We start from the raw sequence: 22,013 nt of genomic DNA, 5'->3' as shown, positions 1-22,013 counted from the left end.
CAAGCAGCTTGGTGAGAAGGCAACAACTGTTGGTGCAATTATTAGAAAATGGAAGAAGTTCAAGATGACGGTCAATCACCCTCGGTCTGGGGCTCCATGCAAGATCTCACCTCGTGGGGCATCAATGATCATGAGGAAGGTGAGGGATCAGCCCAGAACTACACGGCAGGACCTGGTCAATGACCTGAAGAGAGCTGGGACCACAGTCTCAAAGAAAACCATTAGTAACACACTACGCCGTCATGGATTAAAATCCTGCAGCGCACGCAAGGTCCCCCTGCTCAAGCCAGCGCATGTCCAGGCCCGTCTGAAGTTTGCCAATGACCATCTGGATGATCCAGAGGAGGAATGGGAGAAGGTCATGTGGTCTGATGAGACAAAAATAGAGCTTTTTGGTCTAAACTCCACTCACCGTGTTTGGAGGAAGAAGAAGGATGAGTACAACCCCAAGAACACCATCCCAACCGTGAAGCATGGAGGTGGAAACATCATTCTTTGGGGATGCTTTTCTGCAAAGGGGACAGGACGACTGCACTGTATTGAGGAGAGGATGGATGGGGCCATGTATCGCGAGATCTTGGCCAACAACCTCCTTCCCTCAGTAAGAGCATTGAAGATGGGTCTTGGCTGGGTCTTCCAGCATGACAACGACCCAAAACACACAGCCAGGGCAACTAAGGAGTGGCTCCGTAAGAAGCATCTCAAGGTCCTGGAGTGGCCTAGCCAGTCTCCAGACCTGAACCCAATAGAAAATCTTTGGAGGGAGCTGAAAGTCCGTATTGCCCAGCGACAGCCCCGAAACCTGAAGGATCTGGAGATGATCTGTAGGGAGGAGTGGGCCAAAATCCCTGCTGCAGTGTGTGCAAACCTAGTCAAGAACTACAGGAAACGTATGATCTCTGTAATTGCAAACAAAGGTTTCTCTACCAAATATTAAGTTCTGCTTTTCTGATGTATCAAATACTTATGTCATGCAATAAAATGCAAATTAATTACTTAAAAATCATACAATGTGATTTTCTGGATTTTTGTTTTAGATTACGTCTCTCACAGTTGAAGTGTACCTATGATAAAAATTACAGACCTCTACATGCTTTGTAAGTAGGAAAACCTGCAAAATCGGCAGTGTATCAAATACTTGTTCTCCCCACTGTATATATATATATATATATACACACACGAGACCACCATTTTTCTCTGAAAGTGCAATAAATATAAGCAACACAAAGAGAAAAAACAAAGAGTAAAAAAAATGACAAACTTGTCATTACTAAATGTTATCTTTAAAAATGTACATTAATTGCAGTTTACACCCACACGTGATTTGCAAACAAATGCAAGAAAAAGTCATCTCTGGATAGAAGTTGCCCTTAGGCACAGATATGATCAGTTTATCCTCCCTAAATCCTAACCTTAACCATTATGGCGACAAACCATAAAGCTGGCCTTAGATTAGTGTCTAGGAATCAACTATAAAAGCCAACAAATATGATACGGTTTCTATGCTGTCAGTTATGATGAAGTCATCAACCACCGTCACTTGATTGGCTGAAGTGTAATCCACAGAGGGTGTCAAGAAGAAGTCCTTGTAATCTTCACACTGTTACTCGATTGTTTTTCTCTAGCCCCGAGTGAATAACACGGCATGCTGCTATCCCACAGGTCTGTCCATCTGGGGTCAAAGGTGAAGCCATGGTCGAAAGTTCACAGATGAGCAGGAAGTTCTTCTCTGGTAGGATGAGGATGTGTGATGTGTTTGCGAAGGAGGGAGGGGTCTCTCTGGTCAGTTACGTCACCTGAGGAGAGGGAAACAATGATATGGAACCCCATACACAGACACAAGACCTGTGTGTGCGTGTGATTTTGTAAACACCTTGTGTATGTTGGGAGGCATGTCGTCCTCTGAGCCCTCCTCAGGTACAGTGTCGGGGTCTCCGCCTCCTCGTCCCTCCTCTGCCCAACCCCCCATGGGCACACGCGCCGACCTCACCACTCTGCCCCCCGGGCCGACAGAGTCTGGAGGAGTGACACACAGTGATATCAGTATGATCCATATCCGTCATCTTCAATATCATTACATATTAGGGAATGAGAGTATTATTTTTCATGGTTGTCATGGTTACCCGTGTTCCCCCCGTAGCGACGCTGGCTGTTGCTCTGGAGAGGTGCCACTTCCTGTCCCAGAGTGGTACCTCGGTCAGGGTTAGGGTCCGAGTTAGAGCTGGGGATAGGGCCGGGGGTGGAGATAGGGGTGGAGATAGGGAAGGTGTGTGAGCGGGGGATGGGGTTTCGGGGGTTAGTGTTCCCTGACCCTGAACCCCCCTCCTCGGTGATGCTGTCACTACTGTCGTCACTGTCCTGCCTGTGCCAGGTGTGCCGGGACAACTCCCCTCCAGACTGCTGCTTATGGAGCTACATAGAGGGAGGGAGACGGGGAGAGAGGAAGGAGGGAGGGGAGAAGGAGGGAAGAGGGGGAGAGAGAGGGGAGGGAAGGGGGAGAGACGCATTTACTTTTGATGCTCTTTATTGCAAAATGTTTAAAACCATCCATCCATCCAGACACAGACAGACAGACCTCATGTATATTGAGTGCGTGGATGCTCATCTCCGTGGAGGCGTATTCTGATAGGACGAGACTTGTCAGTTGACCTTCCCACACACTACTGCCTGAACTAGCAGTTCGAGCATCAGTACTGGGGGGGGAGAGAAAGAGAGTTAGTTGATTGACGGTTAGTTGATAGATTGCTTGATTAGTTGTGGGAGGAGTGTGGGCTTTACCTTGATCCCGCCATGGCTCTGCTTGCAGAAGAGGCGTGTCCGGCTGACCTATGGGCGGAGCTACAGCTGCCCCTCATGCTGCTGACTGAGAGGGAGCGCAAGGCTGACGCCCCGTCGCTAACACCCACCGCCCCGTGATTGGTCAAGGAGCCGTCCCGCCCCAGATGAAGAGAGGCCAATGAGGGGGGACCTGCCAGGAAGTTAGCTATCAGACTCCTTGGCTGCGCAAGAGAGAGAGACACACACACACAGAGACAGATAATTCGATTTTTACCTTAAATATCAGTGTAAACAAAAAACTCAGAAATGTATACAATGTTAAACTTGAGATCAAAATTGAAGTGTCAATGTATGTATTGGCATGTCTGTCTGCCTCCCTACCGCTGACTCTGACAGTGAGGTGAGAGTGTGTCTGTCTCCTGTAGCCTCTCGCTGTACTCTCTCCTTCAGCTGGCTGATGAAGTGAGTGGTCTCAGTGGGGGGCTGCCACTGGGGGTTGGTGATGGCAAAATGCATCAGGGAAAGCTCAGTCTTTCCATCCTCCGCCTGTTGGTAAATAGATGCCTCGGTCTTCCCCTCAGACATCCACTGGAGGGAGGAAGTAAGAGAAAGGAGAGAAGGAAGGAGTTAGGGACGGGAAAGGGTGAGAGAGAGGGGGAAAGAGAGTCACTATTTATGCATTGCCCATCTGTGTGTGTGTGTGTGTGTGTGTACGTATGAGTCGTGTGTGTGTGTCTCTCACCGCGGGGTGTCCGTGCTGTCTGATGTCCATCTGAGCGAAGGAGCAGGTATCTCCCACCCCTACCACCTCCACGGTGAAGTTCCTGAAGAAGTCAATGATCTCCAGAGACTTCCTCCTCAGACTGAAGATCAGGATGAAGGGAGTCACCAGGGGGCTGATCAGCTCCTCTAGGATAAACACCTGGACAGGCAGAGGAAAGGTTAAAACACCTGAATGCTGATCTAGGATCAGGTCCCCCCCTGTACATATAATCGTACTTCATTGCGACCTTAAAAAGGGAACACTGATCCTAGACCAGCACTTCTAATCTGAGATGTTTTGTGAATACAGGCTCTGGCCAGGTAGAGAAGAATATGCCATGTGCTTCAGAAATGATTGATAAGTTCCTGCTTTATAAAAAGAGTGGAAAAGGTTATGACTATAGTGCTACTCACAGCCTTGTACTGGAAGAGCTGTGAGAACTGGTCTCGTGTCTCGTAGCGATGAGCGTTGCCCTGCCAGTGGTCTGGCATGTAGTGGATGTGAGCCAGAATCACCCTGAGCAGCTGCTCTGGACAGTAAACCAGGTGTTTATCTGGGATAAAAGACCTGAGGGAGGGAGGGAGAATGTGAAAGAATGTACTAAACCCTTCAAAATGACGTAGCACACAGACAGACACACACACACCTGCAGACAGTGATACACACTCCCAGCAGGGTGATGGATGACAGGACGTGTTCCACGGCGAGGACGTCTTCGTCGTAGATGGTCAGAGCAATGAGGACAGCCAATAGGGAGCCAGCAAAAAACGCCACGTTCTTAGCCACCACCGTCAGCAACGAGGACAGGAAACAGTTCATATACCTAGAGGACGCCTGGAGGTGGGACACACGCACGGAAGTGAAGAAAATCTGACATTTTAGCCACCACTGACAGCAACAGACAATAATCAGTTCATCAATAATGACCTTACACACCTTCTATGTGTGTGTGTGTGTGTGTGTGTGTGTGTGTGTGTGTGTGTGTGTGTGTGTGTGTGTGTGTTCAGTCCTACTTTGTAGCCCTTGCTGAGCCGTGACATCAGTTCGTGGTCCAGCTCATTGAAGTGGCGAAGGTAACATCGACCGTACAGAGACCAACACCTCGCTCCCAAACTACCTGGCTCACGCTTTATCACCTACACACACACACAATAAATTAGCTTTACAGTATCTCCTACACCTCTATAACGGAGCACAGCGGTGTGTGCGTGTCCCTACCTCTGTATAGCTGAAGAAGGCATACAGTATTTGCCAGACCAGTACGACAGGACAGAGTAAGAGGTTAGCGATGCCGATCCACAGTATACGTGATGCCAGTTTGTCTGCCAGCTCCAACCTGTTACCACCTCTCTTATACTGCGGCTTCAAACTCCACTCACTCTCAAACAGAGAGCCTGGGAAGGGGGGGTGAGAGAGAGAGAGAGACACAGAGAGAGCCAGAGACACAGAGAGAGCGAGAGAGACAGAGAGGTGAAAAGTGTACCAAACAAAGTGTACCAAGCACAAACTCCAAAACACACACACCAACCTGGCCCCCAGAAGAGGATGAGTTCAAAGTTGTACTTGAGGCCGCGGGTGTAAAACACACTCTCCCCGAGCAGTGGCGGGCGGAAACGCACAGGAAGGAGGGACTTATTTATCATGGCAACCTGGAGAAAGAAGAAAGGGGTTTAGGTGGTGTTGTTTTTGATTGACAGGTGGTTCAGTAGTAGGGGTACAAACGAGGAATGGTAAATAAGATGTACTCTGACACGAGCACAAATACACGTGAGTGCACACACACACACACACCATGTAGTTTTTGAAGCGCAGGATACGGTGGTATATGTCCAGTTCTGTGAGTTCTTTCTTGTGGATACAGATCTGGTGTTCCTTCTGGATCTCAACGATCCGGGCCTGAACCTCCTGCCATGTGAAGTATGGCAGCTCTGCCTAGAGTGGGGGGAGGAGAAGGGGGAGACAAGGAGGATGAGAGGGGGAGAGGTGAAGATCAGTAGTTAAACCAGTTGGTTCAAGACACGCAGACAGACACACCACACACCATGCTCATCTTGAGTGCGTTGGTGTAAAAGGAGCGTATCTCCCAGTAGCAGCAGATGTTGTAGATGAACTTGATGAGGCGATGCAGCCAGAACACTCCCGATATCATCAATACAAACATCACTGTCACGTTGTCACGGATACTGGCGGGAAAACAACAAGCAGATTGTCACGGATACTGGCGGGAAAACAACAAGCAGATTGTCACGGATTCTGGCGGGAAAACAACAAGCAGGTTGTCATAGATACCGGTGGGAAAACAAAAATCAGTAAGGACATTTTCTAGCATTCCTTATTAACTTGAGTGCAAAAGATGTGTTAATAAAGTGTTTATAATGCATTTATAAAACATTTATGAAGTGTTTATAAGCCTTACCTTGCACTGCAGACGTCCACAGGCAGGAAGGCGTCAGGCAGAGTGACTTTGGAGGAGTCGGTGTGGTTGACAAACTTGTTAGCGAACAGAATGTCATAGTCCACACAGTTAGCCAAGAAGACTGTGAACCCTACCACAAACAGCAACTGACTACAGAGGGGGAGAAAGGGGGAAAGAGGAGAGAGAGAGAGGAAAGTTAAAAACAACCCCTCAGGACACCAACATGGACCACATAGAAGACACACACACACAAACTGTGTACTTACACCAGCTCAAAGACCTCTCCCAGCAGCATACAGGTGAAGCCATTCTTCTGGTGCAGGTTATAGACGTGTCAGGGGTCAAGGATCAGATGATGACATAAAAGTAGCATGTGTCCTCTTATAATGAAAGTCTAGTCAGCTATAGTATTAACTCAGGTCACCAGCTCAACATTCCTCCTCCTGGAGAGCTACTGGGCGTGCAGGCTTTTATTCCAGCCCTGCTCTTACACACCTGATTCTATTCTTCTCCCGGGAAGGTGTTGACTATCCCGGTCTTAAAATAACCCCCGGGGTAGTTGTAGTAGTGAATGATCCGGGAGTACAGAGCCACAGACGGGTAAAAGGATATCCTCTGGAAGAACAGGTCCAGGTTCTCTATGTGGTGCCACGGGGCTGCAGAGAACAGTTAATAACAAAAACAGGTTAGTGTGTGTGTGTGTGTGTGTGTGTGTGTGTGTGTGTGTGTGTGTGTGTGTGTGTGTGTGTGTGTGTGGATCTACTAAAGAACTTTACACTTGTTTCCATCAGGTATGTGCACCAGTAGGTTCTCCTCTCCGGTTGGAGAGTCGCTGTATGAAGCCTCTAGGCGCTGGTACTCTGTGTCAAAGTGTGCCGCCATGGTAACCACAGCTTCAGTTACCTTCAGCAATCAAGCCCATAGCACTGATTGGACCTGTGGACCACAGAAAGGGTGAGAGAGATAGAGAGATCAGTGCCATAAATCCACAGATAGGCTGTATTACAAAAACCATGTGTCTGTCTCTTCCCTCATCTGCACTGGATTGAGTAACAGAGGGAACCTCTTTCAGACGTTCACCTATCCAGCTCCTCACATGAAAGTAGATAAAGGAGAGGAGGCGAGGAAAGGAAGCCAAACATGTCAATAAGCCATACCACACCTGTGCTCCACCCATCACTGGAACATGGACGTGGCCATGCTTGAAAGACACGACAGACAGACAACTGACAGGTGTGGATTTGGGCACACAAAAACAATTCTTGCAGCAAATAATAAGCCATAATATTACAAAAGTTCCACCGTTTGCCTAGCATAAAACAGCCTACGTTAATCATGTTGGCCAATATAGACATGTCCCTGGGAAAACGCTGCTGACACAATGGACAGTGTTCCGAAATGTGCTCTGCGACTCCAGCGGAATCACAACCACGGATATTGAGACAGAGAGCGTTTTAAACCACATTATAGCCTACAAATATCCTACTGTTTTACGTAGAGCCTATGGCTCTGATTTTACTCACGTGAGCGACAAAAACCAAGTCTATACATGCTTTTTGACCGACGTGCGAAGCGTGGCTTTAACTTATAAACAATAAGCGTTCCTGGTGTTGCTGGCCTTTTGAAAGGCAACAATGACGAGGTGCACGCAGCCAGCCTCCTCCTATGCTATAATCTACATATAAGTGGAAATATTGTTGCATCTTCAAGTATTCAGCAAATAGCTTACCTGGAAAATGATTCGGCTACGCGTATTTAGGCCTACAAACAAGAAAATAGCCCACCTTTGTTGACCAAGCATAGTTTAGCTCCATTCCAGGATTATTACACGTAAAGGGATTGCCGCTTACATTTCACCCTACAGAAAGAGAACATGGGACATTACAATTCTAAAATCATGAAATTGTAACGATAAGCCGATCTCACTGCTTACAATATAGCCGTGATTTAAAAAATAAAAAAACTGTAACGTTAGCTAGGCAGCCCGGTAAAGTGTAGGCAGAGATGTGCTACCCTAGGAAGAACCGAAACCGTCAAGATGATTTGGTTCTCAGAATATTGGCAGAATGCTATTGTTGAAGAAAGCTGCATGTTTATGACAGATCTACAAAAACATCACAAGGATTTAGCTCTATATTTTACTGCACTAGACTAATAGTCTGTTGAAAATGTTATCCGGTCTCAGCCTACCTTTGACGCAGGTGGACTGATCGTCAATGAGAATTGCCGAGCCCTTGTTTATAGAAGACGTCTAGGCTTTGTTTTCCTGTTTATTTTTGAGTAGAGGCGAAATTTGGTTTCATTTCTGAAACACATTATGTACACCAATGCCTGTCATGGCTGATGGATACCTGGTTTAGCCAATCAGAAGAGTGTTTTTCCCAAACGGGGAAGAAAACAGCCAGTCATAGACAGAGGCGGACTCCCAAAGAGGCGGACTCCCAAAACTCCTGCTTCATCTTTCATGACACGCCCTTTGAGCTCATACAGGGGTATGACATGCAGGTTTTGGTCAATGGTCAGTTATGATATTCCTCCGTGTTTTGAATTAAATATAAAAGCAATCTCAAATATCGTCGTCTAAAACTCAAAAGTATCTAGACTACATGTCATTCCTGACGACGAGAAAACGTCAATGATGAATTGAATGTACAGTCATTTTTAATTAAAGTCTATATGATATCTATGGGTGCGCATCAAAATTAAATTAATTAAATGTACCTCCCCTTAGTGGATATTTATGGTATTACAACAACATTGACACATTCGGGGTGCTGCTATACTGAAACTCACCTCTGGGTTGGGCTATAAACCCAACCTATTGCTAAAGTTTGAAGTTACATTGGCTGTGCCTTACAGTAATGATGAAGTCGATTAGACTCACAATTACATGTATCTGCTATTAACCAAGTTGTTTGTTCTCAAACAAGCCATATAGACATTGTGGAGTGTGTGGATGAGAATATTCATAATGTGACAGTGGGCCGCTGGAGTGACAGCTGGCCTTTTGTTCAGTGTGTCTGTTAACTCTAATGGCCACCTGTGTGTTGAATATGTAAGAACATTACTTGGCCATCTGTTTCATCCTTTCATTCTCCCCACCTCACTCTCTGTCTCACCCTCTACCCCATTTCTCTCGCTGTCTATCTTTGTATGCGTGTGTGCGCAGGCTTGTGTAATCTAATCATTATAGTGAGTAGGGCTATTACGTCTGGTGCGATTAGGATTAGGATTCATTTGGGATAATCTGATAAAGTCTGTCCAAGACAGAAACACTACACTCTTAAGAAATAAAAGTGGTATCTAGAATCTAAAAGGGTTCTTCAGCTGTCCCTTTTTGGTTCCAGGTAGAAGAACCCTTTTGGAATCAGGTAGAACCCTTTTGAGGTCCATGTAGAACCCTTCACATGGAACCCGAAAAGAGTTCTACCTGGAACCAAAAAGGGTTGTCTTATAGGGACAGCCGAAGAATCCTTTTTTCGAGGAGTGTACAGTCGTGGCCAAAAGTTTTGAGAATGACACAAATATTAATTTCCACAAAGTTTGCTGCTTCAGTGTCTTTAGATATTTTTGTCAGATGTTACTATGGAATATTGAAGTATAATTACAAGCATTGCAATAGTGTCAAATACCTTTTTTGACAATTACATGAAGTTGATGCAAAGAGTCAATATTTGCAGTGTTGACCCTTCTTTTTCAAGACCTCTGCAATCCGCCCTGGCATGCTGTCAATTAACTTCTGGGCCACATCCTGACTGATGGCAGCCCATTCTTGCATAATCAATGCTTGGAGTTTGTCAGAATTTGTGGGTTTTTGTTTGTCCACCTGTCTCTTGAGGATTGACCACAAGTTCTAAATGAGATTAAGGTCTGGGGAGTTTCCTGGCCATGGTTCCAACATATCGATGTTTTGTTCTCCGAGCCACTTAGTTATCACTTTTGCCGTATGGCAAGGTGCTCCATCATGCTGGAAAAGGCATTTTTTGTCATCAAACTGTTCCTGGATGGTTGGGAGAAGTTGCTCTCGGAGGATGTCTTTATTCATGGCTGTGTTCTTTGTCAAAATTGTGAGTGAGCCCACTCCCTTGGCTGAGAAGCAACCCCACACATGAATGGTCTCAGGATGCTTTACTGCTGGCATGACACAGGACTGATGGTAGCGCTCACCTTGTCTTCTCCGGACAAGCTTTTTTCTGGATGCCCCAAACAATCGGAAAGCGGATTCAGCAGAGAAAATTACTTTACCCCAGTCCTCAGCAGTCCAATCCCTGTACCTTTTGCAGAATATCAGTCTGTCCCTGATGTTTTTCCTGGAGAGAAGTGGCTTCTTTGCTGCCCTTCTTGACACCAGGCCATCCTCCAAAAGTCTTCGCCTCACTGTGCATGCAGATGCACTCACACCTGCCTGCTGCCATTCCTGAGCAAGCTCTGTACTGGTGGTGCCCCGATCCCGCAGCTGAATCAACTTTAGGAGACGGTCCTGGCGCTTGCTGGACTGTCTTAGGCACCCTGAAGCCTTCTTCACAACAATTGAACCGCTCTCCTTGAAGTTCTTGATGATCTGATAAAGGGTTGATTTAGGTGCAATCTTACTGGCAGCAATATCCTTGCCTGTGAAGACCTTTTGTGTAAAGCAATGATGATGGCACGTGTTTCCTTGCAGGTAACCATGGTTGGACAGAGGAAGAACAATGATTCCAAGCACCACCCTCCTTTTGAAGCTTCCGGTCTGTTATTCGAACTCAATCAGCATAACAGAGTGATCTCCAGCCTTGTCCTCGTCAACACTCACACCTGTGTTAACGAGAGAATCACTGACATGATGTCAGCTGGTCCTTTTGTGGCAGGGCTGAAATGCAGTGGAAATGTTTTTGGGGGATTCAGTTCATTTGCATGGCAAAGAGGGACTTTGCAATTAATTGCAATTCATCTGATCACTCTTCATAACATTCTGTAGTATATGCAAATTGCCATCATACAAACTGAGGCAGCAGACTTTGTGAAAAATTATATTTGTGTCATTCTCAAAACTTTTGGCCACGACTGTACAGCTTATATACACACACATCTATTCTGACAACAACCCCTAGTTGATACTGAGATGCTAATATGATGATATGGCAATAGTCCAATGGGTAACACCTTCTGTCCACAACACAACCCTCAGTGTGTAAAACAACCTTAAATGCAGTGTACTGACAAATTAACAGTATGTTTCTGAAAAATAGGTCAACCAACCCAAGATCAGTAACTGGTTGGATCAAATCACATTTTATTTAACACATGCTTCGTAAACAACAGCTGTAGACTAACAGTGAGATGCTTCGTTACGGACTCCTCCGAGTAATGCAGACAGAAAAATAAAGAACAAAATAACACACAATGAGTAACGATAACTTGGCTATATGCACGGGGTACCAGTACCGAGTTGATGTGCAGGGGTACGAGGTAATTGAGGTAAATATGTACATATAGGTAGGGGGAAAGTGACTAGACAGGAAAGATAATAAATAGTAACAGCAGCGTATGTTATGAGTCAAAAGAGTTAGTTCAAAAAGAGTCAATGAAGATAGTCCAGGTAACTGTTAAACAAACTATTTAGCAGTGTTATGACTTGGGGGTAGAAGCAGTTCAGGGTCCTGTTGGTTCCAGACTTGGTGTATCGGTACCGCTTGCCGTGCGGTAGCAGAGAACAGTCCATGACTTGGGTGGCTGGAGTCGGACAATTTTTAGGGCCTTCCTCTGACGCCACCTGGTATAGAGGTCCTGGATGGCAGGGAGCTTGGCCCCAGTGATGTACTAGGCCGTACACACTACCCTCTGTAAGGCCTTGCGGTCAGATGCCAAGCAGTTGCTATACCAAGCGGTGATGCAGCCAGTCAAGATGCTCTCAATGGTGCAGCTGCCCATGCCACATCTTTTCAGCCTCCTGAGAGGGAAGAGGTATTGTCATGCCCTCTTCATGACTGTGTTGGTGTGCGCGCACCATGATAATTCCTTAGTGATGTGGACACCGAGGAACTTAAAGTGCTCGGTGATCAGCCAGGGGAATAGTCCACTCTCCTCCACACCTGCAAGACCCCCCACCTCCACTGATAACCTCGCCAATCCACTCAGAGCTTTTGACATGCTCCCATCCGGACTAGTATTGTTTAGGGACAAACGTGCAACACTGTTCTCCAATCATTTTACATACACCTCCCTGGTTGGCCAGTATCATGTCTAGTGCTAGCCTATTCTGTCTAGCAGTTCGAGAGGTGGCATCCAATTGTTCAGCCATCCCCCTAAGTGCAGTGTGGGTGTAGTTGACAAATCATTGTTGATTATATTAAAGATATAATTGATCCAGGCATTTTGTTTAGTATCAACAATAGCTGGCCCAATGGTGGGCATCAGATGCCACAGACCATCATTTCTGTTTAATGCCTGGAATTCGTGGGGGGACCCCTATTAGGACCCCCAACAGGTTGGTGTGGATGTTATCTGTACCCTCGGACCAAGGAGCGTCACGGTTCTGCCGTCTCCTGGGTTGGTTCCGAGCCTCTGTGTCATGTGCAGCTCCCAGAAGTTGATTAGCTGTAACCTCAATAATTGGCAATGGTGTTATCAGACTGGCCAAAGCACATGTGCAACGGCAATTTCCTTTCAAAATGGGGTCAATCGCCTGGCAGGTCCACACATCCACCATACATCAGCAACACCTCTAGTTAATAGTGGCATTAGTGATGCAGGCAGTAGTAGGGAGCCTCCCATAGTCTATACCCCTACCTGTACCAGTGATACAGCTGTAATATCCTCCATATGCCTTAACTCCCCACGGTACCTTCTGGGGAGGGACTTCTGGGAACACAAGACTCAGTTTTACACAGGGTTGAATTTGGCTTAAACTTTCCAATATACACATCCAACCTTCTCCATTACTTAGGGCAAATGGGTGAGCACCCAGAATAGGTCTGGCATGTCCACATGCGACACAGTCCTTTCTATTTATTGTTTTGTAGGCCAACCACATATTCTCCCTTTCCTCATAACCAGTTTCAGTCCCCAATTGTTCACTATCTGAGATGTCTTTCACATTTATTACCTGTACCGGATTGGAGAGCTTAGGTGGTGGTGTGGGACTTGGTCTTGAAGTGGTGGAGGAGGCCGGCTGAATCCCTGGTCCGTTGGAACTGGTGGTGGCTCTGGCAGCACTGTGATGGTAACATCCCCATCGTATCCTAATCAGACAGCTCAGGACCTGAAGCAGTCCTGTAAAACCACATCCTCTCCCAGAGAACACATCATCAGCCAGAGCTCAAGCAACACTTTCACTTCTATGAACGTTCACAGTGATGAAAGGACGGGGTCAGGGATTTTTCATTAAGGAGTTGACCCCCGAGCTTTATTAGCAACAGTTCTTCTCCTTAACTCTGTGATCATTCGGCAGTGTCAGTTTGTCTCACCCTCCAAGTGCGATATGCTCCCAGGTCGAGTGATTCACCTTCTCCTTTAATTCACCTGCAACGCATAGAATCCTGGACATACAGGTTTGGTTAACCACCAGTTTCTCATTTGTTTTATCTGATTATATATTTAACTTCTATGCCTATTTTTTTGCTAGAAATTTTTAATTAAGTTTATTATCCAATAGGCCCCATCCTATCCTAGACCACAATGTACCCTCCCCCGTTTGATACCTGGCTCTGGCCAGGTATCAACCTTACCTACTCTAAATAATGACTTAGTACATCATATTATAGGAACGTCCCTTTTATTCGCCGCATATCCAATTCTCCCTTGGGCGTACATTCATATCTATTCTTTTCCAATTCTCTGTCAAGTGACTTATCTACTTTGAAATGTATCTGTGCTGCTTATATATGTTAAACCCTTTCTCTCCTATCTTATTTCACAGCCTACCTTGCTCATTTCCTGGTCCACCCTCATCACCCTGCTCTCAAACCTTCAAGGTCTCAACAGTGCGGGGTAGACCCCTCTGTCTGCCTTTTAAAAAAAATAATATTCAATAACAACTATGTGTTCCTTTGCAATATTAACTAAGTGTCTCACTGTTTTGACTTTTTCTGAAATCATGGATTTAAAAATAACAACATGTCTTATAGTGTCAATCTCTAAAGTCCTTACATAACCTTAATTAACCTATCTCTATCTTCTAAAGGCCAATACAAATGCTAACCTTATGTTCAATAGTTATAAACTTTATTATAATCAATTTACCTCAAAACTAGTATCCCAAATGACACAAATTCATTATTCTCACTACATTTCCCCGTGAGTGATCAAGTCACCGGAAAATGCAACGAAAACAGAAAATAGGTCAAAAGGTTACACCTACATTCGTGTTCCATACCATATCTAGGCATACCAAAAGAACCCTTTATCTTCTCAAAGTCCCTTGCCTAAATAAAACTCAGAAAGTAAAACTCCTATTCCAATATGAGTGTATTCTTTTAAGATATCTTGTCTCTGGGAACACGGAAAACCCCTTAACCCAAACGTTTACTACAAAAACAAAACCTAATAATTATGATAATACCCTTAAATCATTCGTTTTAAATTTCCCCGATGTTTCATGTAACGCAACTGTGATAAACGTGTACTGTCCCTTTAAAAACTCCCTGCCAGCCATACCAGGTTGCGAGTCGTTCATTGTTCCCCATAATGAAAACAGATCACGTTTAGAATACGTTTGCTTATTGTTCGAATTCTCTGGTGTTACATAAACAAAAACCAATAACTTTCAGCAACTTTTGAAAAGTATCTCAAAGCTATAATGTACACATTTTCCCTCTAAATGACACAACCAATTTTCTCTAGCATAATTTAATACGGCCACACCCGGTGGGGAAAGTACACATTTTATCCCGTTCCTCCTATAATACTCAATGCTAAATTCAAAGTTGTGGTTAAATATATGGATTTGCCAATCATTATCAAATGTTAAATATACAGGTTTAGTACTTTTATCAAATAGATTAATATAGTTCAAATAAAGATATGCGTTTACTAGCGCTCAACCTGTGTTCAGAACGCAGCAACTAGCCAATATAATACCAAAAATGACTGTCTTATTTATGCCTCTAGGCAAAACATCTAGTTACCCCCACTAAGTTTGGCAGCAAAACTATCGTATAAGTAAAATCGACTTCTCAACTTTCTCCATTCCAAAGTGTAAACTTACCATATACTTCGCTAAATTTATATCGCATGTCAGCCAATCCATAACAATAATATCATTAGTCTGTAAATTTAACCTGAATAAGTTATTAAACGTATTCTCTCTACTCCGAATTGGTTTTAAGTTTTTTCTCTGTCACCAGCACTCAAACAGGCTCCCCGTTTGCTGGGAGACCGTTGAGTGCTGCAATACTGCCATCTTCTGTCCATTCTCTGTATAGCTCTCCACCCCCAAACTATTCTAAGAGTTATGAGTGTGTGGAGGAATATCACAAATAAGGGGCCAGATATCCCTAGTCTTGCCCAGTGAGGGAGAAATGTCCCTCTAACTGGGCGAGGTTCCTTTTTCAGGGGAGGCGGAGTTTGATGCCGCATCCCCTGAGTCAGGAATGTCTTCATTTGGAATCGGATTCAAGCTGTTTAAATCAGCTCTGACTTCTGTCAGTGTTCTAGAAGGGATTGGGGCTGGAGTGCAATGTGTGAGGTGGTGCCAAGGTGCGCCTGATTTACCTTTGACCTGGACTGAGTGTGAAGTAACCTCCCTCACTTCATACTGTCCAGTCCACCTGGGTTCTAGCCACTTTCTCTTGTGGACTTTAACCCCACCCAGTCACCAATTTTTTACCTTCAGTGATGGCGGATCTCCTGTCAGCTTCCCCATTTGGACCTTGTGAATCTGTGTGGAGAGAGCTGCAGAAAGCTCCGTCAATTATCAGACATTACAATTTGTTATACATCAAGGGCGGGCATATGACCTCCCTCCCTTGGTGGACCAAGCATAATTCTTCCAACCATTATCTCATGAGGAGAGAGATGGGTGCCTGCACCTGGAGAGGCTCTCATGGCCAGCAACGCCAGGGGCAGGGCTTCAACCCAAATCAACTTCAAACCTGCACATACATTTGATTGGCGCGTTCCACGAGACTTTTGAGATTGTGGCCTGTACACTAACCCAAACTTGTGTACAATACCCAATCTTTCCTCCACCTGTCTCAGGTGTTGGTTACTGAAATGGGACCCGTTTGTCGGATCTGATTTGCCTTGGAACTCCATACCTTGGTATGAGTTCGGTTTGGAGCCACTTAATGATCGATTTTGCATCCTCCCTTGCCGTTGGCATTGCCTCAACCCATTTAGAGAACCTGTCTACCATAACTAACAGGTACCTTTTTCCATTTGTCACATTGTCTTGCCCCATATCTGTGTAATCTATGCTGATGTCCTGCTAACCCATTGTGGTCCAACAGTATGGACTGCTCCATGAGCATACGCTGAGTCGGTGTAGATGTTTACAGTCTTTCCTTCAGCTCTTTCCAGAGCTTGTGTCAACCCTATGATTTCAGCTAACTGGGCTGATGCAGGTGTGTGATGATGGCAGATTCCAAAGTCACATGTGATCTATCCGTGAGCTGCTGCACCATTGCGTATGCTGCTATGTTCCCTTCCTCTCCTCTATAGCAGCATCCATCTGTGTATAACCATAGGTCCGGGTTGGTGAGTGGTTCGTTCCCCAGGTCAGGTCTCAGTTTCAGTTCTTGTGCAGCTCTTTCTGCACAGGAGTGGGGCAGACCTTCTTCAGCATTGAGTGCGTCTGCCATGTTTTTGTCAGTGTTGACAAATGTGATGTGTGATTGTGTGCATTTATTCTGGATTTTCGTTTTTCTTTCAGCGCTGAACGTGAATTCTTTGCTCATCAGATATGCTGCAACCCCATGGTGGGTGTGGATTTCCAATGTATGGCACATTATCATGTGGGCTGTTTTTCCAATAGCTTTTGCCACTTCAGCCACATACCTGGAGCATGTGGTTTGTCCTTCTTCAATGTGGTCCAGTTTGGAGGAGTGATACATCAACACTCTACTCTCCCCCTCTAGGTTCTGGAAAAGGATGGATGATGTAAATCCCTCCTTTTCAGAAACATCCAGAAGGAACTTGTTTTTTTTAGTCAGGTGCTGTTAAGGCTGCTGCCACTTAGAGATCTGTTTTCAAGAGTGCAAAAGCCTTTGATGGTACGAGCCCTCTCCACATTCAACATCTTCTATCATAGATCTGGCCCGTGCCAGTGACTCCCTAAGGTCTCGCTCCTCCTCCTCTTCATCTTGTCCTGTTCTGTTCTCACCTTCATCGTCCTTGCTGTGGTTCCCTCTTAATGAGGCCCCAGAGGAACATTGTCCTGGTAGCGACCATGACCCTTCCGAGATTATTTGACTATCCCCCCGTGTTCTGTTTCTGAACCAGTCTGGGTTTGGAGTGGAAGAAAACTGAATCAGCTCTCTGTCTTCTCTCTTCAAAGGGCCTGGTTGAGCCCCACCATGTCCCTGTAGTGAGGCGGGGTTCGAACCCCCCCCACGTCCCTGTGTGTGCGCTCTGTCCCTCTCCTTCCTTTCTCGATGATCAGGCCTCTCTTCACACACGAGTTGCCCTTCTTGGATCCCTAAAGTCATGCTTCCTTTTAGGTGTCCTTCATGCACCACAAACACTGGTGCCTGTACCACAGCAGGGGTCAAAAAAGGGTTGAGGGAGGTGGCTGAATGGATTTTGAGAATAGGGAGGTGGTGTTATTTTCTCTCCCTGTGGCAGTTCCGGGTATAGTTGGGTGGGGGCCGATGGGGTTGCTGTGGTGGTAGGTGGGGCATCATTATTGTTGGGCCTGCCCTCTTTGGTGTCAGTTGGGGCTTCAGTGGCCACCCCCATCATATCAGGTTTCCTGTATGGGAGTGCTCTTCTAATTTCTTCAATTGCCCAAATTCCTATTTTCAGCTCAGCCTCTGCTCTTTCCCTATGCTTTGTTCCTTCCTTTTTGAATAAGTGGTTCTTATTCCTTTCAACTTCACGTTCTATCCCTTCCTTCACTACTTCCTCTAATTCCTTCTCCATAGTGAGGAGTTGCCCTTTTGATGGGGCCACCCCACTGAGGTATCCTGCCTGTGTCCATTTTAGCCTCACACCTTCCCAGACCTTCTTAACTTCCTTATACTGCATCTTTCCCCCTGATCTATCTTTCATTCTCTGATCTAAGTATTCATTGAATTTGTGTTTGGGGACGGTGGTCGTGGCCATTTTGTCGTTAAGCTATGTCTGGCTCTATGCTATTTTGGTGCACTTAGCCCATCACTGGCCAAAACTAGCAATGTATCTCTGGTGCTGACACAGTCTTATCTCTGGTGTCTGTCTCCCCCTTGTGTACAAAGAATTTTATTGCTTTATGTTTGGCGAATTAATTAAATACTTTCCCAAAGTATTTCGGCAATATCCTTTTGGAACAATCTACTAGTATTATCTAGCGCTTCTATTTTAAATATAATAATAATTTTAGGAACTATTTTCAAACAGTTATTATTCGTTTTCACTTTTTCGATCATTTAAATACTTTGCCAAAACATTTCAGAAATGTCCTTTCGGGACATTATATTATTATATTCAAGCGTTTCTAGAATAAATATTTAATTAATTCTAGGACTCATTTTTCTCAAAAACTAATTAAAAAACTGAAAACTCAAAAACTAACTTAATTAATTAAATACTTTCCCAAAGTATTTCAAACGTGTCCTTTTGGGACAATATATGGTGTATCCTAGCGCTTCTAGAATAATTATCAACTGAATTCTAATTCTTAAATCAATCCCAACAGCACGGGAGAGAAAATTCAAGTCAACTTCTCAACAGAAAATAACTGCTTCACAGTAGACACGGCGGTCACTTCAACACAGCCTCAACTTAGCATATGGCTAATTAGTAGCAATCGGTCTCGTGGAACGTTCAATCACTCACATTAATTTGGAACATACAATACCACATTAGATTTTCAGGTTTTAATACCTTCTACCATTAATTTCGCTAACACAACTTAAACATACAATCATTAATTTCGCTAACACAACTTAAACATACAATATCACATTAGATTCGTCACGGTAACACCTAGCTGATCAATCTATTGCCCGCCTATTTGAATCGTATTTTTATTTTTATTTTTTTTATGAGTCCTCACGGTAACGCCCAGCTGATTGCCAATTCAACTATCGCCCGACTATACGGATCTCATCTATTAATTATGGATTCGTCACGGTAACCCCTAGCTGGTCAACTTAGCTATGGCCCGCCTATATGAATCGTATTTTTCTTTTTATTTCTGTGGATTCCTCACGGTAACCCCCTAGGTCGTCAACTTTCCCCTGTGGCCCGTCTATTTGAATCCTTATAAGCTTATTCCTCACTTTACACCTAGTCGATCAACATATCGACTAGTGCAAGACTATATGAACAAGTCTTTAACCTATGATTACTCAGATATCTTTACACAATGCCTTAGATTCTAAACAATTCCACATAAATTTAGCAACAATTCACACTCACCTCAGTACTTCTGATCATTGAATTTAGATATTGGCTATAATACAATATACAGATTTTGATTAAACAGGCATCTGCTTACCTTTTAGTTTCGAGCTCTTTTGATCAGTTTCCTGGGTGAGTTGAATCGCGATTCTCCTTCAAAAAAGGTCACCTCTCCTTCTCGAATCTTTCTCCCACGCGTCTCCTGTCTGATCAACTTTCTATTGGACCGAAATCAAAGGTGTCTAATTACCATCCTCTGCTTACCAAGTTCTGTTGATAAAACGTTTACTGGAGACAGGAGAACAAGTGGAGACATAGGACGAGGTGGATAATTTTATAATAAGGCCGTTTTATTCAAGTGCAAAGATATCAGGCAAAAGCGTGCACGGCCCCTTTCTGTCTGATTCTTATGGAATCGTCGGAGAAGAGAACGCTCTACACAGTACATACAGATTATATAGGCAACTAGCAAAGTAGGTTGATCTTGAAGTCTGGCCTTCCGATTGGTCGATCTGGGTCGTGGGTAATCCTGTTCGGCCTGATGTCGACGTTTCCATTGGCCCTTCCCACAGTTCATTGTCTTTAAGTCTCATCCTTGAGCAGAATGCATGTGCATCTGTTTTAACAGAGTCCTATTCATGGGGGAGGGTTGAGTATGTGGGTCTGTGGTTACTTAACAAGGTACAAAAAGTGGGGGTATAGTGGGGGATGGGTGGATGTTGTGCCAAGTTATAGCTTATGTTGAGAAGTGGTTAAAACAAGTTACCAGTATCTTATACAATTTCTTACAATACCGATTAATCGGACGATTCTATTTATTTATTTATTTGTTTGTAATATTGACATTTACAACAATACTGAATTAACACTTATTTTAATTTAATATAATACATAAATCAAATCAATTTAGCCTCAAATAAATAATGAAACATGTTCAATTTGGTTTAAATAATACAAAAACAAAGTGTTGGAGAAGAAAGTAAAAGTGCAATATGTGCCATGTAAAAAAGCTAACGTTTAAGTTCCTTGCTCAGAACATGAGAACATATGAAAGCTGGTGGTTCCTTTTAACATGAGTCTTCTATATTCCCAGGTAATGAGTTTTTCGGTTGAGGTTATTATAGGAATTATAGACTATTTCTCTCTATACCATTTGTAGTTCATATACCTTTGACTATTGGATGTTCTTATAGGCACTTTAGTATTGCCAGTGTAACAGTATAGCTTCCGTCCCTCTCCTCGCTCCTACCTGGGCTCGAACCAGGAACACATCGACAACAGCCACCCTCGAAGCATCGTTACCCATGCAGAGCAAGGGGAACAACTACTCCAAGTCTCAGAGCGAGTGACGTTTACATTTACATTTACATTTAAGTCATTTAGCAGACGCTCTTATCCAGAGCGACTTACAAATTGGTGCATTCACCTTATGATATCCAGTGGAACAACCACTTTACAATAGTGCATCTAACTCTTTTAAGGGGGGGGGGGGGGGGGGTTAGAAGGATTACTTTATCCTATCCTAGGTATTCCTTAAAGAGGTGGGGTTTCAGGTGTCTCCGGAAGGTGGTGATTGACTCCGCTGACCTGGCGTCGTGAGGGAGTTTGTTCCACCATTGGGGTGCCAGAGCAGCGAACAGTTTTGACTGGGCTGAGCGGGAACTGTACTTCCTCAGAGGTAGGGAGGCGAGCAGGCCAGAGGTGGATGAACGCAGTGCCCTTGTTTGGGTGTAGGGCCTGATCAGAGCCTGAAGGTACGGAGGTGCCGTTCCCCTCACAGCTCCGTAGGCAAGCACCATGGTCTTGTAGCGGATGCGAGCTTCAACTGGAAGCCAGTGGAGAGAGCGGAGGAGCGGGGTGACGTGAGAGAACTTGGGAAAGTTGAACACCAGACGGGCTGCGGCGTTCTGGATGAGTTGTAGGGGTTTAATGGCACAGGCAGGGAGCCCAGCCAACAGCGAGTTGCAGTAATCCAGACGGGAGATGACAAGTGCCTGGATTAGGACCTGCGCCGCTTCCTGCGTGAGGCAGGGTCGTACTCTGCGAATGTTGTAGAGCATGAACCTACAGGAACGGGTCACCGCCTTGATGTTAGTTGAGAACGACAGGGTGTTGTCCAGGATCACGCCAAGGTTCTTAGCACTCTGGGAGGAGGACACAATGGAGTTGTCAACCGTGATGGCGAGATCATGGAACGGGCAGTCCTTCCCCGGGAGGAAGAGCAGCTCCGTCTTGCCGAGGTTCAGCTTGAGGTGGTGATCCGTCATCCACACTGATATGTCTGCCAGACATGCAGAGATGCGATTCACCACCTGGTTATCAGAGGGGGGAAAGGAGAAGATTAATTGTGTGTCGTCTGCATAGCAATGATAGGAGAGACCATGTGAGGATATGACAGAGCCAAGTGACTTGGTGTATAGCGAGAATAGGAGAGGGCCTAGAACAGAGCCCTGGGGGACACCAGTGGTGAGAGCACGTGGTGCAGAGACAGATTCTCGCCACGCCACCTGGTAGGAGCGACCTGTCAGGTAGGACGCA

At 45.0% G+C, this 22,013-nt stretch overlaps 1 protein-coding gene across 2 annotated transcripts; it reads right to left on the bottom strand.

Moving 5' to 3' along the window:
* Positions 1–1,264: 1,264 nt before the first annotated feature.
* Positions 1,265–8,291, bottom strand: LOC139566166 (autophagy-related protein 9A-like). 2 transcript variants are annotated; one of them, XM_071387143.1, is made up of 20 exons: positions 8,148–8,291; positions 7,687–7,815; positions 6,734–6,893; positions 6,570–6,613; positions 6,224–6,288; positions 5,958–6,107; positions 5,583–5,724; positions 5,333–5,473; positions 5,070–5,190; positions 4,760–4,935; positions 4,555–4,677; positions 4,188–4,375; positions 3,955–4,108; positions 3,521–3,700; positions 3,160–3,366; positions 2,779–2,999; positions 2,576–2,693; positions 2,124–2,412; positions 1,874–2,016; positions 1,265–1,796 (listed from the first exon to the last, which is right to left on the bottom strand). In XM_071387143.1, the coding sequence occupies exons 3-20, from the start codon at positions 6,837–6,839 to the stop codon at positions 1,788–1,790; spliced, it is 2,577 nt and encodes an 858-aa protein (XP_071243244.1). In that variant the 5' UTR covers positions 6,840–6,893; positions 7,687–7,815; positions 8,148–8,291; the 3' UTR covers positions 1,265–1,787. The 2 variants fall into 2 exon arrangements, with proteins under 2 accessions (XP_071243244.1, XP_071243243.1); XM_071387142.1 differs by having other exon boundaries at positions 7,742–7,815.
* Positions 8,292–22,013: the final 13,722 nt, after the last annotated feature.

This window comes from Salvelinus alpinus, chromosome 38 (genome assembly GCF_045679555.1).
Source record: "Salvelinus alpinus chromosome 38, SLU_Salpinus.1, whole genome shotgun sequence".
NCBI lineage: Eukaryota > Metazoa > Chordata > Actinopteri > Salmoniformes > Salmonidae > Salvelinus > Salvelinus alpinus.
Note: the sequence above shows the minus strand (reverse complement) of the source record. Positions and strands in the feature narration are given on the sequence as shown.

Coding starts and splice junctions, on each gene's coding strand:
- LOC139566166 (XM_071387143.1), bottom strand. CDS start 6,839: ATGGCGGCACACTTTGACACAGAGTACCAGCGCCTAGAGGCTTCATAC. Junction 3,701..3,954: donor AGCTCTTCCAGTACAAGGCT/GTGAGTAGCACT, acceptor CTGCCTGTCCAG/GTGTTTATCCTAGAGGAGCT. Junction 2,017..2,123: donor TCGCTACGGGGGGAACACGG/GTAACCATGACA, acceptor TCACTCCTCCAG/ACTCTGTCGGCCCGGGGGGC.